Source organism: Citrus sinensis, chromosome 3 (assembly GCF_022201045.2).
Source record: "Citrus sinensis cultivar Valencia sweet orange chromosome 3, DVS_A1.0, whole genome shotgun sequence".
Classification (NCBI taxonomy): Eukaryota; Viridiplantae; Streptophyta; class Magnoliopsida; order Sapindales; family Rutaceae; genus Citrus; species Citrus sinensis.
The window spans coordinates 21,539,978-21,558,168 of record NC_068558.1 but is presented as its reverse complement, the minus strand read 5'-3'; the positions used below and the strand labels follow the sequence as shown (position 1 = coordinate 21,558,168).

General features: G+C 38.3%; 1 protein-coding gene and 1 non-coding gene across 2 annotated transcripts; one reads left to right on the top strand and one right to left on the bottom strand.

The window, feature by feature from the left end:
- Positions 1 to 13,952: 13,952 nt before the first annotated feature.
- LOC127901545 (small nucleolar RNA R71) lies at positions 13,953 to 14,064 on the bottom strand. Its single transcript, XR_008053785.1, has one exon. It is a non-coding gene; the product is annotated as a small nucleolar RNA R71 (small nucleolar RNA).
- Positions 14,065 to 14,923: 859 nt separating this feature from the next.
- On the top strand, positions 14,924 to 15,589 carry LOC127900654 (uncharacterized). Its single transcript, XM_052435836.1, has 2 exons — positions 14,924 to 15,210; positions 15,331 to 15,589. The coding sequence occupies exons 1-2, from the start codon at positions 14,924 to 14,926 to the stop codon at positions 15,587 to 15,589; spliced, it is 546 nt and encodes a 181-aa protein (XP_052291796.1).
- Positions 15,590 to 18,191: the final 2,602 nt, after the last annotated feature.

Below are 18,191 nucleotides of genomic sequence, written 5' to 3'. Positions count from 1 at the left end.
CAGTCATCACCCCCCAAGCTAAGATACCGAAGAGATTGCCCTTATCCACCTTGCCGTGGTCCCCACTGTAAGCATCCAAAGCTCTCCAAAACCTTTTTCCCAAAATATAACCGTGACACTGACCCAGATGAAACAGAAAGCTCATCTGAAGACGACTACATGAATCTCCACTCTCCATAAAGTAGTTTGTCTTGTTGCAATAATTATGGTTTTGTCCTATATAATTATTAAGGCTTGCTTTTACTTTAAGCTTTTACTTTTGTCAAAGTCATGCTTTAATTATTAAAGCACACTTTGTCCTTTGTAATCATTAAAGCTGTCATGATGTGTCCTTTTACTTTTGCTTTTGTAGAAGATAGGGGTCCTGTCCTATCTTCTTCGGGAATTCTCCTATATAAAGAATTCTCCCTTCGCTTGTAAGATATAGAAGTTTTTTCGAAATAAAACTCGTGTGTTTCCATAAAACTATGCATTTCTAAACTCTTTTCTCTCTCTGCAAATGAAGATCTAGAGAAAGAAAAAGAATAAAGAATTAAATTTGTTCATTTTGAAACTTTAAGGAAGTATGCTCTGCACTTGCCTTCCAGTAAGGATCCTGTGCATCAGAAAACTTATGATGATTTCTTAAACGGTTTGGTACCCTGTTTTAAAGACTAAGGAAAGTATGTTTTAGGTTATATGACCTGAAAAGAAATGCAGAAACATTTTATGATGCAAACGTTTTATAATTTGGTATCAGAGCCTACTCATCCTTGAAACTTTTCAGTTTTCTAAACTCTAGTTTTTTATGCCCAAAATGGTATGATTTACGTCTTTCTTCTGTTTTGATCTTTAATACTTCAGGAGCAGAGAGCCTTTCTCCTTCATGGCTTCCACTTCATCTTCAACTCCTTCCAATCCTATTACTCTTTCTTCTACTCTTTCTTTAACCAAATCCTGCACTTCCTATACCGCCAATAAGATTGAAAACCTTGTAGAATATTCCTACATCCCTGAATCAGCCCAAATCAGTGAGTCATCCTACCATCTCATCAGCCCTTATCAGCTGTACAAACGCCCCAGTTCCTTTACCCGAAGTATTCGTACTCTTATATCTACTAGACGGCCTCAACCTAAAGAATATATCCAGTCGTCTCGCCTGGATCAATGTACCCTTCAAGCAACCTCTGCTGAGCAATATGTCACTCTGGAAATACCTTCAGAGTTAATTTCCAATTGGAAAAGAGAAGGCTACACTCATCTCCATCTTGGAGGCATCAGATTAATCCTTACCCTTCATGGGAGAAAAGGGTTACCGGTCACAGCTCGACTTGCTATGCTTGATACCCAATTTAAGCAATACCAAGATGTTGTTATAGGCACTGTCCTCACAACTCTTCATGCAGAACGTGTTAATCCCCAATTGGTACAACACTCAATATCATTCATGAACAATTTATTGGTGAAAAAATAGTGTCTACTGATGCAGACAGAAAAGAGTTTCATAAGATGAAATGTTCTCTCAAAAGACATCTTTTGGAATCTCATTACAAAAGGATGAGTATTCTATTTTACAAGCTGAATGGGTTCAACGAGCCATCTCTCAAACATGTCTTCATAGCCTCTCTTCCTTCTGAGTTACAACCTGATCTTCAAAGGAAACTCACAGCCACTAATCTCAGCATAACTGATATCTCTCTGGGAAAGATTTTCCAAACGGTAATGCTATGTCTTGACAAGATCTGTGAGCAAAAAGAATTCTTCAAAGATCTCATGGAAGACAAAAAATCCTTTTTTGAAGCTTGTAAAAAACCCTATCTCAGGATAGAGTGCAAGGATGAAAAGAAGTGTATCTGTCCAACCAGAAAAGTTTAGAGAAACATGATGTGAAGAAAACTGATTTTGTATTTCAAATTAACTTCTGCCTTACAAAGGGATAGAGAGATCCTTATATCGAGATCTCGAGGAAGGAGAGATGAGGTGGGACGCTTATCTTTTACAAAAGCATAATTATTAAAGCAAACTTTTTGAAAAAAAACAAAAGTTAAAGATTTCCATGCGTGTCTGCAATTATGGAGTGGATGGGTACTGTGATGGAGACACATCGCCAGTTTTATATTGTCGTTTAGCACAACGGGTCTGTCTTTGATCAAGATAAGCTTCAGCTTGCAGATAGGCTTCTTCATCAGTGTCAGTCACCTTTTTTGGGGCTGGTGGAGCAGGAGGATCTGGGTCGGTGATAGTAATGGGAATTTTTAGTAGAGAAAAGGGACTGAAAATCTTCCCATGGATCCTGAGCATCTTGGAATAAGACGTTAGTGTAATCAGGACGTTGTTCCTTGACAAGGATTCCTTGAGGACTTGAACTAGAACCTGGAGTACAAGTTTGTGTCTTTGGGATAATTTCCAAGGTGTGTGATGGTCCAACAGAGGTGTGGTGGATGTTTGTGGTGGGTGGCTGAACATTGTTGAGTTCCATGAGGTATGACTTGAGAACAGAGGTAACAGATATATCATGGATGAGGGTATAAGGATGGGGATAAGTTTTCCATTCGTAGGCCATATCTTAAGTCCAGAAGTCTCTTGTTTCTGGGTGCTGGAAGTAAGGTCTATGAACGATGAAGACTGTAGTGAACATGTTGGCTTCTTGTTCTGGCATTTTGTCTAATCCGTGAAAAGTACACAGATTTTTAAGCTGCTTTCGCCACCACTTGAGTGGTGAATACCATTCAAGGAGAGTCCAGAGAAGATCTGATGAGAACTCAGGAGTGGTGATATGAATGAGGACTGGTTTAATAGGAAAAACCAGTTTTGTGGCATACAAGGTACCATAACTCATCTTCACATATATTGAGGGATGACAGGGTAAGACCTGTGAGAAACAAGTTTTCCATATAGAGAGAAGGAAAATGATCAAGCTTTTTACTTTGAACACTGAAGAAATACCAGTAAAGGAATTTCTTTGCAAAGTCTTGGATTTGGTAGGCTGAGTGAAAAGGAATGTTCATGGGGAAAATTCTCTGGTTGAGAGATTTGAATGGAAGTTGACAGTTCATGACTATAACTGGGATGGTGTGAATGGAGGAAATAAGTGAGGGTTTATTTATAGCCGGTCGTGTAAAGAAGTCTGGGATGAGGTTCTGTTTGTCTTTTATGTGTTGGACAGTAAAATAATATTTAGCAAACCAATTTTTGAGGCTGAGCAACTGTTTGTCAGGGAGCAACTTATTTTTGAAGTCAAAGATTAGAGGAAAAGAGGAGTTGTCCATGTTGATAAGGAATTTATGGCTGATTAGATGAAATTCAAACTTTTTGATTCCATACTTGACCGCCAAAATCTCTTTATAGATTACATGGTAATTCTTTTCAGATTCTTTGAATTGTCCACTTGCATGTGCACAGAAGTGACGTACACAATTTATCTCTTCAAGAAGGATGGCACTCCAGTAATCATCACTGGCATCAGTCTGTAGAATGCGTTGTCCAGTTGTGGAAATTCGGAGAGGAGGAGGTGACTGGGCTATCACCTTTAGTTGTTGGACAACTTTTGTTTATGCTGATCCTCATGGAGGGCACTGTTTTCGGAGCATGCGGGACAACTAGCTTGTGTGGATTACAAGTTTAGGGATGAAATCACGGACATAATTAACAATCCCGAGGAATTGTTGGATCTGTGAGAATCATTAAGGCATCAGATGTGGTGTGTGGTGTGGGAAGATCAAGTGCATGATTCTGTAATCGATACACTATTTGGTGATGAAGAGTTGCTATTTTTTATGTGGGTGTTTGTTCTGCTCCTTGGAGCTGGATTTGGACTTTAAGGGTCGTGGGAAAGTTGGGATCCTCAAGAGAGAGGTTGAAATTTGGGTAAAAGGTTAACAAGACACTGCCAGCATAAAGTGTGATCAGGACAGTTCCTATAACAGCATGTTGGTACTGTTTGAACTTGGTGTCTAATAGTGCGATCCTGGCCGTAACAGGTAAACCTTTTCTGCCATGGAGGGTGAGGATCAATCTAATACCGCCAAAGTGGAGATACGTATACCCTTCTCGTTTCCAATTGGCTACGAGATCTTACATACTGCTCACTTTGAGAGGCTTGTAAAACACACTGATCCAGTCGAGAAGACTAAATATATTCTTTTGGGAGAGGTCTTTCGGTGGAGATCAGGGTAAGGACTTTTCAGCAAAAATTGCAACTCTTCACCATCAATTGGTCTATAGGCTCCAGAACCATGCTTTAGATCTTCCTTCACCTAAACACTACTCTGACGTCCTCATGGTGTTAGCAGAATCAAATCAGATACCAACCATCATTCAAATTCCAAGACAGATCCCTAGACATGAACTCATAAAACTCATGCCCTTGGAATGGATTTCAAATTATGAGAAGTTCCACACCAATACTTGTCTAGATCGTGGCGTTGTTATACCAGAACTATAACAGTTAAAACTGTTATTTGGACCAATAGTCCGCAAGTTCGGGTTTCCAGCTGATATACCTCTGAGATCAAAAAACTTTGGAACATTTTCATCTTGGGTTATATAACCTAAAACAAACTTTCCTTTAGTCTAAAACAGGGTACCAAACCAGATAAGAAATCATCAAAAGTTTTCTGATGCACAGGATCCTTACAAGAGGCAAGTGCAGAGCATACTTCCTTAAGTTTCAAAATGAACATATGTAAGTTTTCTTCTTATTTTTAAAAACTTTAGAGCTTCATTGACAGAGAGAAAAAGAGAAATTAGAAACTCATGATTATAGAAAACTATAGATTTTATTATTTTCCGCTATGCTTCTAACAAAGAGAAGCTGAGCTTATATAGGAGGAAAACCAAGGAAAAGGATAGGACAGGGCCCCTATCACTTTTCTAAAAGCAAAGACATAATTACGAGCGACAAGCTTGTGGAAAAGTAAAACCAATAAAGCCAAATTAAATCATGACTCATGCTTTAATTATTACAAACTTTTAAAAAGTAAATGATGCCAAATTGCATGAATCACGGAGATGAGAGATTCATATAGTCTTCATCAGATGAGCTGTCAGTCTTATCTTTATCTTTTGAAAAGAGGACTTTGAGTGATGGATATGGAGTTTCTGGTGGATGTTGATGATCTGGGCGACAGGGTGGCCAAGGGAAAAATATTTTGCGCCAAGAAGAGGATGGGTGTTCCTTGGAGCCGGTTGGTGTGCTAGAACTGGCTTTATTTGTTGGATCGTCTGAGGCATGTGTTGGTGGAGTTTGTTGGAGGTTTTGAAGATGTTGACTTAATGGCAAGAATGCTTCCCATGGGTCTTGTGCATCTTGGTATAGAAAATCAGTGAAGTCTGGTTTTTCTTCATTGATGATAATACCCGTGGATTTAGGTTTTGAAATTGCTGAAGGAGTGGGGATCATGATGATATCATGCTGTGGACCGAGGGAGGTGTGAGAAATGTCTCTGTGTGGAGTAGGTTGGTGGTTCAGTTCACAAAGGAAATTATAGAGTTCCTTTTGAACTTTATCGTCTTGTTCAAGGATGGATGAGTGAAGTGTGGTGAACCATTCAAAAACTTGATCTTGAGTCTAGAAGAAGTGTGTATCTGGGTGTTGGAAGTATGGTCTATGAATAATGAACACAGATGTGAATATTTTTGCTTCTGATGCTGGCATACGTTCCAAGTTATGAAATTGTGACAATTGTTGAAGTTTCATACCATGGAATTGGAGAAAACCATTCAAGAAGCATCCAGATGAGTGAGGTTGATTTGTCTGGATTGAACAAATGTTCTAAGGTGGCTGTTATTGGAACAATCAGTTTGGTGGCATAGAGGACAGTTAGGCACCAGATGTACCATAATTCATCTTCTGAAATGTCTCTGGAAGGATCCAGGGTTAATCCAGTAAGAAACAAGTTTTCTGGATGGAAAGTGGAAAATGAAAATGAGTCTGATAAGAGATAGGCTTTCGTGAAAAACTTAAATACAACTTTCTTTGCAAACTCTTGTATGGCAAAGACTGTGGTGAAAGTTTTCCCAAGGGGAAAGGTTTTTTAGGTAAGGGCTTGTGAGGGGAGTGAAGTGGCCATGAAGATGACAGGAAAATGGTGTTTTGAGGATATGAAAAAAAAAGGATTTATCTGGTTTAGCAAGTCTTGAGAGCATATCAGGAATAAGGTTGTGGTCTCCTTTTATATGCTTCACAGAGAAATCATATTTTGAAAACCAGTCTTTTAGCCTAAGCAACATCTTTTCTGGAACATTTTTCCCTTTGAAATTCATGATATTGGGAAAAGTTGAGTTGTCCATTCTGATAAGAAAATGATAGTTGATAAGATGATACTCGAACTTTTGAATACCATGCTTGACAGCTAAAATTTCTTTGAACACACTATGGTAATGGATTTGTGTGTCAGAGAAGTGTCCACTGGCATAGGCAATAAAGAGTTCTTTGCCACCTGTTTCTTCAAGGAGGACGGCCCCCCATGATTCGTCACTTGCATCAGTCTGTAATATTCGCCTGCCATCGGTGATGAGCTTTAATGGTGGTAGATTTTGCGCAATTTGCTTTAACATTGTGACAGCAAGTGTGTGGTTGTTATTCCACGAAGGTGGATTCTTCTTTAGCAAGGCTGACAGCTGGCGGGTGTGATGATCAACATGAGGAATAAAATCCCTGATATAATTAATAATACCAAGGAACTGCTGAATTTGCCTTTTGGAAAGATGCTGATCTGGAAAGTGGATGAGCTCTTGAGCAATGTCCTTTCCTGGCTGATAGTGGCCGTCTTTGATAGTCATTCTAAGGAATTCAATGTTATTGGTAGCAATTGTGCTTTTCTTAGCTGGTAACATGATTCCATGAGATTGAATAATATCAAAGAATTGATTTAACAAATGGCGATGGTCATCTTGTGTACCTGAAAATAACAAAATATCGTCAATGTAAATCAATGCACTATACAGAATCGGTTGGAAGATTTGGACCATGGTTTTTTGGAAAATAGATGGGGCTGTTTTAAGACCAAAGGGTAAAACTGTCCATTGATAGTGGGCATTGGGAATGCAAAAGGTTGTTTTGTAATGTTCTGAAGGTTTAATTCCAAGTTGCTAAAATTTGGATTTAAGATCAAATTTTGAAAAAAGTTGAGCAGTTTTTAGATAGGTGAACATGCTCTGTCTTTTTGGCAAAGGGAATTTGTCATCTTGTAAAAACATGTTTAGAGGTTGATAGTCAATGACTAATCATTTTTTTCCTCTAACAATCGCAGAATGCTTTTCAACATAAAAAGCTTGACAAGCCCATTGAGAACTAGTGGGTTCAACAAGACCTTGGGCCAGCAACTGAGAACATTCCTTGTGGGCTAGGACTAAGTCGGAAGGACTCATTCCTAGACGGGTGGCTTTGGTTGGATTGACATCTTCATTCAACTTGAAAGGCAATTGAACAAAGAAATGTGGATTTTCCCACAGAGGATTTGGATGGTGAAAGTCAGCATGAGACTTGGAAAGGCTGAGAGGTTTCAGACAAACCATAAAGCTTAAGAACATTAGTGAATGGTTTAAACATGGACTTGACTCGAATTCCAGTAGGAATGATTTAGAGGTGTTGTATCTGGTGAATGATATCAAATCCTAACAAGATGTCCTTATTAGGCAGATGGGAACCAATGACTTTTGTCCAGATAACACAATTTGGAAAGATTTGAATACCAATGGGTTTTTTGGTAATCAACTTGGTGGTGAAGAAATTTCCATTGACTGTGAAGGAAGTATGTCTGGGTTTAACATACTTCTTTGGGCCCGGTATCAAGAAGTCCAATGGCGGGAATTGGTCTCTGGAATTTGGAAGGTAAGATTTGGAGTTTTATGGAAGGAATATGTATGGTAGTGTTTAGAGACAAAAGTTGTTGGTGAAAAATAGTTTGAAACTCATCATTTTCAGAATCATCAGATGAGTTTTATAGTGCGAACACTGTTTCATCAGTAGGCTCCTCTTGTTCTGAGAAGTAGAACTCGATTTCATCTTTGTGAGGAGAATAATCAGTGGTGGCCTGTAAATGCTCAAGAAGTCTGATTGCTTTTTCTTTTTTGTTGGGGCAATCTTTAGCATAATGGCCTTTCTTTTTGCAAATGAAGCATCGGCTTGACTTTCTCCTTTTCTATTCTCTGAAAGAACTAGATCTTTTCCTGAAAAACCTGTATGATTTTTGCCTGGATTTTGATCTAGGAAACAATCTGGATTTTTGAATCTTTCTTTTTCTTGCAATTGATCTGTAAGGCTCTTTGTCTTTTAACAGTTCGTTGAAGAACTGTTTTTGTTCACATAATTCTAGTGATATCAGCATAAGATTTTTCAGAATCACTAGATGAAATGGCAGATTTTAAGGAAGATTCTGTTTCAGATTCAGATGGATCTTCTGAAACAGCTAGATTTGAATCAGAAGTTTGGTCTGTATCGGATGGATCTGGGATTATTTATGCACTATATTGTTGCATTGGGGATTTATCTTTGGCCTGAGTTGGAGTTGGTTGAGGAGGAAGTGGGGTATAAAGAGACGGTTGCTGTTCTGGGATGGACAAAGGTGGTTGAAAAGGTTGTTTTTCTGGTCTTAGTCGAGGATGAAGTTTAGATCTAGATGGTTTTGGCAGAGGATTATTTCTAAATAAAGTATGTGTCATGCCAAATAATTTGGACGGGTCTTGTAGTTTTATGGGACAAAGCATAGGTGCAAAGGGATGAAAGGCTGGGCTGATGGTAGGTAATGGTGGAGAGGTGGTAAATAATATTGGCCTTTGCCATTCTGACTCAATCTATTCAAGTCCTGCTTTCAATTTTCTGATCTCCTTTTCTTTCTAATCAAATTCTAGGCTATAGTATCTATGACTCAGCATGGTACTTAATTCTGAGTCTAGTTGAGAGATTATGGATTGAAGATTTTGATAAATTTGCTGCATCTGGGAAGTGATCGAATCCATCTTAGACTCAATATGATTAGTTCGTAAACTGATATGATTAACCTTCTTATGGATATCAACCAAGGTTTCATTTTGAGCTCTGGCATTTTGGGTTTGCCAATTGAGAACAGCCTTAAAAGGTTTGGGGTCTTCTAAGTGACCTATGGGAGTTATGGCTGAAGGAATAGAGGGTTTGGTTATGACCTTTCGTTGTGGATCAGTCTGGGTTTCTAGAGCAGGGAAATTGGAGGAATAATCTTAGGAGGTGGATGAAAACATCATACAAGCCATAGGCTGTATGGGTGGTTTGGAATTTTGGATATGAGGAAGAAATTCAGTCTTGCAATTTTTTACAATCCGAGCTGGTGGTGGTGGAGGATTATGAGGTGGTTTAGGTTGGTTGTGTGAGCACGGAGTTTTAGGTATTTTCTTTTTTGGTTTTCTTTGCCGCTGCGGTTTAACAGAATCTTCTTCCTAATCATCCCAACAGGGACAATCTGGGTCACAATTTCCTGATCCTGGTGAATCCCAAAGAAAGTGGCCATTAAGTTTGGCAGGGTAGACAGGATATCCTTCTGAATTGAATCATGTAATTGGCAGCTTTTCTTGAGCAGTCTGAACAGCTGTAACCATGGCTGAATAAGTGAATGAGAGTCGTGGAGGCTCCTCCGGTGCTGCGGGTAGAGGTCGAAAAGTCATTCGGACAGTTCCATCATATATTCTTTCAAACATACTTTCTATTGTCTGGATAGGAGAAGTATTGGTGTGGAACTTCTCATAATTTGAAATCCATTCCAAGGGCATGAGTTTTATGAGTTCATGTCTAGGGATCTGTCTTGGAATTTGAATGATGGTTGGTATCTGATCTGATTCTACTAACACCATGAGGGCATCAGAGTGGTGCTGAGGTGAAGGAAGATCTAAGGCATGGTTCTAGAGTCGATAGACCAATTAATGGTGAAGAGTTGCAATTTTTACTGAAGAGATTTGTTCTGCACCTTGAATTTGCACTTGGACTTTCAAGGCAGTAGAGAGATTAATGTCTTGAAGAGAAAGGTTGAAATTGGGATAGAAAGTGAGTTAAACACTTCCAACATGAAGAGTGGTTAAGACAGTACCAATAACAGCATCTTGGTAATGTATGAACCTAGTATCCAGCATAGCAATTCTGGCTGTGACTGGTAATCCTTTCCTTCCATGTAAGGTTAGGATTAGTCTGACTCCTCCGATATGGAGATGAGTATAACCTTCTCTTTGCTAAGGGGAAATCAATTCTGGGGGAATTTCCAGAGTGACATATTGTTCAGCGGTGGTAGCCTGAAGGGAACACTGATCCAATCTGGATGACTGGATATATTCTTTTGGATGCGGTCTTTTGGTGGAAATAAGGGTTCGGATATTGTGAGTAAAAGAGTGTGGACGTTTATAGAGGTGATAATGACTAACAAGAGGAAAAGAAGAGGAAGAGGAAGACGGGTTGGACTCTGATCGGTTTGACTCATAGACTGTTTCTGGCTCAGAGGAGTCAGAAGATGTGTTTTGGACAGTATGATAATGATACTGTTCCATTGGGCCTTTGTCTTTTTTGGGAGGTTCAGGAGTGGCTTTTGGTGAATCTTCTGGTGGTACCAGAGGAACAGATAAAGATGAAGTGGCCTTTGACTTTGGTTATGAGATCTTGACTTTGGATTTTGATTTTTTAGGTGAAGATGACTTTGGTTGAGGACTTGGTTGAAGGTGTGAGAATCCAAAGAACTGATCGTAAACAGGTTGTTGAGGTCTAGATGGTGTGTAGAAAGGTGCATAAGTTTCAAACACTGGAGGGGGTACTAGTGTGGTTTGTGTTTGAGTAAAAAGTGATGGTGAGCCTTTTCAGTATCAATTCTTGCCAATTCAGCTTTGAGCTTTATGATTTCTGCTTCTTTTTTATTAAACTCTAGACCCCAGATGTGGTTGTTGATCATTCGCCTGAGATCAGTGTCTAGCTCAGAGATACGATCTTGTAGATGTATGTACATCTGATCAAGACGATTACTGATTCAATCAATTTTAGTTTTTGTCTGGGAGACTTGACTGGCAACTCGATCAATTTTCTTTCCGAGTTGTTGAAGAGTTTGATTCTGAGCATTGGCATTTTTGGTTTGCCAATTTAAAACAGCTTCATACTGTTTTGGCTCTTCAAGTTGCCCAGAGGCCGTAACTGGGGATTGTACAAAAGGTTTTGAGATAACTCTGGTTTGTGTGTCTGTCTGTTTTTCAAGCGGAGGAAAGGATTCCTCATAAGATTGACTTGAAAACATTATGCATGATCTTATTTGGTGAATAAGAGGTTTGGGATCTGGTGGAGGTTGTGGAGGAAAGGATTTGCAAGATGTTTTTGGATGAGAAGGTTTTTTCTTTTTCTTTTTCTTTCTCCTCATAACTTCTAGTTCGTCATCAATATCCGTATCATCCAAGCAAGGACAATCTGGATTGCACACATGGGCTTCAGGAACATCCCATAGAAAATGACCATTGATTTTGTCAGGATATACTGGATATCCTTCTGATGAGAAACCATGAATGGGGAGTTTCTTTTCTTGACCAGTTTGAACTACTATTATCATAGCAGTGTAGGAAATTTGTGGAGTGTCTGAAACAGGCTTGGTGTCAGGTGTTTGAAAAGATAGTTTGACTTGACCATTTTGTCATCTTTCAAACGTGGCTTCTGTTGTTTGAACTGGTTCAGAATGTTGGTGGAAATGCTCATAGTTGGTCAACCATTCAAGAGGCATAAGCTTGAGCAATTCTTGTGTCTGGATTTGTTTGGGAATTTGGATGATGGTGGAATTGTTAATGTTAAAATAATGAAATTTAATGTTAAAACAATGATTTTTCATTGGGTGATTATTTTAATGTAAGATGGAAGCCAATAATTCTTAAAATACTATTAAATTAAAAGATTAACAAAACTTGATATCTTGGTTCTTGATTATGGAGATCACTAAAAAAGGAAAAGATAATTAAGCAAACATCAGTAAGAAAATACATGATAAATCACAAGGTTATCAATAAGAAAATACATGATAAATCACTAGGTCATATAATTCTCAAACTACTATTGCTTATGCCTGCTGCAACTGCTGGAATTTAAGCAACAGCAACAACAGTTGCTGTTTATGCAGTAACAGTAGCAGCAGTTGCTGCATAAGCAATAGTTGTTGCCTGCTTATGTAGAATAAGCAGCACCTGCTGCTTGCAGCATAAGTTTCACCACCTGCCGTGGAAACTAAAATCTTACTTTGAATAAAAAATATTGTGTTTTGGGTGAAGATGAACTGATTAAATAACACGTAAATGGTTTTGAAATCAATGTGGCTGAGTAATTTCAGCAATAAGAAGTGAATGAGGACTCAATTTTAGAGAAATAACCTCGGCCAAACCTAGGGTTTTTGATAACTCTATGAAATGAGAGTTATTATGGCAATTCTAGACTTAAATCAAGATCACTTAAAGAGTAAATGATGTGTTTTTATTGCATTCTTGTTATGTTTTGCATAAACATTCATTTTAGTTTAGTCTTAATAAGTTTTACTTGCTTTAAAGTAATTCGTGCTCAAATCATGTGCATAATTGTAGGTTTCCAGAAGCTTATAATTCATGGAAGGGATGTTGATGCAGTAGGCTAGCAAAAAGGAGGAAGAATATGGCCACAAAAGAAGTGAAACAAAATCTGGAGCAGTGCAATGTTGTAGCCGTTACTGGAGCAACCATTGCTGTAGCAATCCTGGAATAACGACAGAAAAACTTAGCGTGGGATATCTGCAGAATTGCGATCTGTAGTTTCCTAATCTGACTCATGCGCGCCCTAGGGTTTTGTTTACCCTAGTTTTCAGTTATAAAAAGGGGTGCGCATCACATAAAACGACGAAAAGGAATTAACATTGGAAAAATCGAGAGGAAGAGAAGAAAATAATCAGAATTGAAGGGAACCAAGTCTGCATCAGTGAAGAATCCAGCAGAGTTATTTGGATTCAATTTTCATCGTTCCTTACTTGTTTATTTCTTTACTCTTAAATTAGACCGATGTATTTCATGACCAATATTTTGTTATTTGTTTTTCTTTTTCAAAGTTTGAACTAAATTTGCCTGTGGTTGAGTGACAAACAATCTAAATGGGTATTTGACTGTCCTTATGAGTTGCCGTACGATTGCTGTAGCATGTTACTCTAATAGTTATTATTAGACTAGTTATTTAATGGTTCGAGTTAAGATAGAGCCGCAAAAGGGACTGTCTTAGTGGATATTATCGGAGTAATACTTGATCTTAATTTGAGTTTCATGGATTAAGTTTTTCTTGAATCCCGTAAGGGCTATACTTGAAGTTAAGATTTATGAAAAACTAGACATGCACCTTGCAGGGTAAAGAGTAGATGTTTATAATGCCATACCTTAGGTAGAATAGCAATTGGTCATTGTTAGGATACTTAAGGGTATGAGAAGTCCAACACGCGACAGCTGAGGATGCAAAGTGATTCTGCCCAATGCTATAGGAATTGTTGTAGCAACTGATGTTAATTTAAGGAAAAGCAGTCAACCCATGAAGAGAGTTTGATCATTCAGCTACTTCATTATCATTCGATTCTTTTACGCAATTTATCTAATCTATTTCATACTGCTGTTATTTGTTTTATTTCCTTACAATTGTTAATTTCGGTAGTGATCAACTTTAACTAGGTTCATCTTGAAATAAAGGTAGATTGCACTATTGTGATTGCGATAACATTTCTAGTAACATCAGTCCCTGTGGAGACAATCTAGAATATTCATCACTTTATTACTTGTTGTGTACACTTGCATATTGGCATCAATAGCAATTGAGTAAAAATCCACTAACAAGTTTTTGGCGACGTTGCCGGGGATTGATTGCTTATTTTCGAAGTGTGAAGTAAATCTTGATAGTGCCAACTTAATCTAATTTGTTCTATTTATTGACATATCAACACTTGCATGCACAAAGACAGATCTGTTGTATTCCAATTTGATCCTGAGATGAGATCACTTGCGGAATGAGATCACTTCTTTTCATCAACTTGAAGATGAGAGTTTGTATGAGGCTTGGGAGAGATTTAAAGAACTACTCAGAAGGTGTCCTCATTATGGCATTCCTTGTTGCATATAGATTGATGGTTGATGCTTCAGCAAATGGAGCTTTGTTATCTAAATCTTACACTGAAGCTTATGAAATTTTGGAGAGAATTGCCAACAATAATTATCAGTGGCCATCAACTAGACAGCCGGCAGCAAGAGGAGCAGCGGGGGTACATAATATAGATGCAATTACAATATTATCAACACAAGTAATCTTATTGACTAACATGGTGAAAGCCATGACTTCTGCTCCAACAGTAGTAAAGGAAGTTGCTGAACTGTCTTGTGTGTATTGTGGTGAAGAACATGTATTTGACAACTGTCTTGGAAATCCAGCATCAGTAAACTATGTGGGTAATTTCAACCGACAGTCTCAAAACAACCCGTACTCAAATACTTACAACTCTGGATGGAAGCCACACCCAAACCTCTCATGGAGCAATCAGAATCAAACTGTTCCAGCACTAGGTGGACAGAACAGAAATACTCAACCACCTGGTTTTCATCAGTAGAATTAAGGGCAAAAACACACCAGCCATAATCCACTTGCTTCATTGGAAACACTGATTAAAAGATACATTGCGAAAAATGAAGCAATTGTGCAAAGTCAAGCTGTATTACTAAGAAACCTGGAAAACCAAATTGGACAGCTTGCCACAGCAATGAGTAGCAGATCTCAGGGAAGCCTGCCTAGCAACACAGAAGATCCAAGAAGAGAGGGAAAGGAACACTGCAAAGTAATCAACTTAAGATCTGAAAAGAATGTTGATATCCTTGTTGATGTGACTAAAAAAAGGTTGGAACTTAACTCCTCACAAGAACCACCTCAAGATGAGAGCATATTACTGGTGTTAGTGGTCAAGCTGCAGCAACTATGGAAGGGAATCAACCAATAAATGTTGAAGAAGAAGTTGTAACACCAATGGTAACAACTTACAATAAACCAAATGAGCAGAGATTAATACCTCCTGAAGCTACCCAGCAATTTAGGCATCCATCTCCTTTCCCACAGAGATTCCAGAAACAAAAACAAGACAAGCAGTTTAGTAAATTCTTGGAAGTGCTAAAGCAATTACACATCAACATACCTTTTGTGGAAGCATTGGAGCAAATGCCTAATTATGTGAAATTTCTAAAAGACATCCTAGCAAGAAAGAAAAGGTTGGGAGAATTTGAAATTGTTGCTTTAACATAGGAAAGCAGTCATATGCTCCAAAGTAAGATTCCTCAAAAATTGAAGGATCCAGGAAGCTTCACAATACCACGTTCCATTGGACCTAGGTACAATGGTAGAGCACTCTGTGATTTGGGAGCCAACATTAATCTGATGCCATTATCTGTATTTAAGCAATTGGGAGTAGGAGAATGTAGGCCAACAACAGTCACTCTGCAATTAGCTGACAGATCTCATGCATATCCTAAAGGAAAAATTGAGGATGTACTGGTGAAGGTTGACTTTAAGGCTAATAAAGAGGTACCCATTATACTTGGAAGACCTTTCCTAGCAACCGGAAAAACTCTGATAAATGTGCAAAAATGAGAGCTAACAATGAGGGTGAATGACCAACAAGTCACATTCAATGTATTAGAGGCTATGAAGAACCCTGATGAGACAGAAGATTGCAATTTCCTGAGTGTTGTGGATTTTTTTATAGCAGACAGAATCGACAAATGCTGCAGTAATGAGGTCATCAAAGTTGCCACCTTTGAGAACTTTGAAAAAGAAGATGTTGCAGCAAACCAGATAAATTGGATGGAAGGAAGACAATCTAATAGACATAACAGATTTGTTGAACATCTAAATCTTTCAAACAGGGAAGTAAAGAGAACTTTACCATCTATTGAATCACCTTCTAGTCTTGAATTAAAATTGTTACCCTCACATTTGAAGTATGCTTATCTTGGTAAAAACAACACACTCCCTATAATCATTTCATTTACTTTGGATGCAAGTCAAGAACGGCGCCTGGTAGATGTGCTTGGGAAATATAGAAAAACTATTGGATGGACCATGAAAGACATTAAAGGGATCAGCCCATCCATATGCATGCATAAAATTTTGTTAGAAGACTGTTACAGTAACTCAGTAGAGCAACAGAGAAGGTTAAACCCCATTATGAAGGAAGTTGTGAAGAAAGAAATCATCAAATGGTTGGATGCTGGGATCATATACCCAATATCAGACAGTTCATGGGTAAGCCTAGTTCAATGTGTTCCAAAGAAGGGAGGAATAACAGTGATAGCAAATGAGAAGAATGAACTTATTCCTACAAGAACAGTGACTGGATGGAGGGTATGTATGGATTACAGAAAGCTCAACAAAGCTACTCGGAAGGATCACTTCCCACTTCCATTCATAGATCAAATATTGGACAGACTTGCTGGAAAACAATACTATTGTTTCCTAGATGGGTATTCAGGCTACAACCAAATTGCTATAGCTCTAGAGGATTAGGAAAAGACTACATTTGTATGCCCTTATGGAACTTTTGCCTTCAGAAGGATGCCCTTTGGTTTGTGCAATGCTCCAGCAACTTTTCAGAGATGTATGATGTCTATTTTCTTAGATATGGTGGAGTAAACATTGGAAGTCTTCATGGATGATTTCTCAGTCTTTGGAGAGACATATACTGATTGTTTACACAACTTGGAAGAAGTTCTTAAAAGGTCTGAGATGACTAACTTAGTATTCAATTAGGAAAAATACCACTTCATAGTGCAAGAAGGCATAGTGTTAGGTCATAAGGTGTCCAAGAATGGCATAGAGGTAGATAAAACAAAGATAAAAGTGATAGATAAACTGCCAACTCCCACTTCAATCAAGGGGATTATAAGTTTTTTGGGTCATACTAGATTTTACAGAAGATTCATAAAAGACTTTTCCAAAGTAGCTAAACCACTATGCTCATTGCTAGAACATGACAAGCCTTTTCATGTTGATAAAGACTGTCTTCAAGCCTTTGGGGAATTAAAGAAAGCTTTGATCACTGCACTAGTGGTTATATCACCAGATTGGACTCTACCATTTGAATTGATGTGTGATGCTAGTGACCATTCTATTGGGGCAGAGGAAGGATAAGATTTTCCACTCTATATACTATGCTAACAAGACTCTTACTCAAACTCAGATTAATTACACCACTATAGAGAAAGAGTTACTGGCAGTATTATTTGCTTTCGATAAGTTTCGAGCTTACTTGGTGGGTACTAAAGTGACAGTGTACACAGACCATGCAACCATCAAGTACCTAATCGCAAATAAGGATGCTAAACCAAGATTAATAATATAGATCTTATTGCTTCAGGAGTTTGATTTGGAAATTAAAGATAGAAAGGGGACTAAGAATCAAGTAGCAGATCATCTGTCTAGGCTAGAAGTATACACAAGCACATTGACAAAAAAAGACATCACTGAAACTTTTCTTGATGAACAACTGTTAGTAATACAGCAAGCACAGATGCTATAGCAATCAAGATCTCCATGGTATGCAGATTTTGCTAACTACTTAGTAAGTGGATCGCTACCATCTGAGTTGAAGTTTCATCAGAAAAAGAAATTTCTTCATGATGTTAGAAGCTACCAGTGGGATGACCCATATCTGTATAAGCTATGCTCATATCAAGTAATATGAAGATGTGCTTCAGAGGAAAAAATTCCTCATATACTGGAATCCTGCCATGCTGCAGCATATGGAGGACATTTTGGTGGTCACAGAACAGCTGCTAAGGTTCTGCAATCAGGTTATTACTGGCCTTCTATTTTTAAAGATGCTTATGAGTTTGCTAAATGTTGTGACAGATGTCAAAGGACAGGAAACATAACTCACAGACATGAAATGTCATTGACGGACATTATGGAAGTGGAGATTTTTTATGTATGGGGAATAGACTTCATGGGTCCTTTTCCACCATCCTTTGGGAACTTATATATCCTGGTTGCTGTGGATTATGTCTCCAAATTGGTAGAAGCTGCAACATTACCTATAAATGATGCTAGAGCAGTAGTGAACTTCCTTCAGAAAAACATCTTTTCCTGGTTTGGCACTCCACGAGCAATTATTAGTGATGAAGGTACTCATTTCTACAACAAAGTATTTGCTGCAGCTATGGTAAAGTAGCAACAACATATCACCCACAATCCA

Excerpts from the sequence above, each read along its gene's own strand:
- LOC127900654 (XM_052435836.1), top strand. The coding sequence starts at position 14,924 with ATGGAAGGGAATCAACCAATAAATGTTGAAGAAGAAGTTGTAACACCA. Across the intron at positions 15,211-15,330 it reads ATCCTAGCAAGAAAGAAAAG|GTACAATGGTAGAGCACTCT; the intron begins GTTGGGAGAATT and ends CATTGGACCTAG.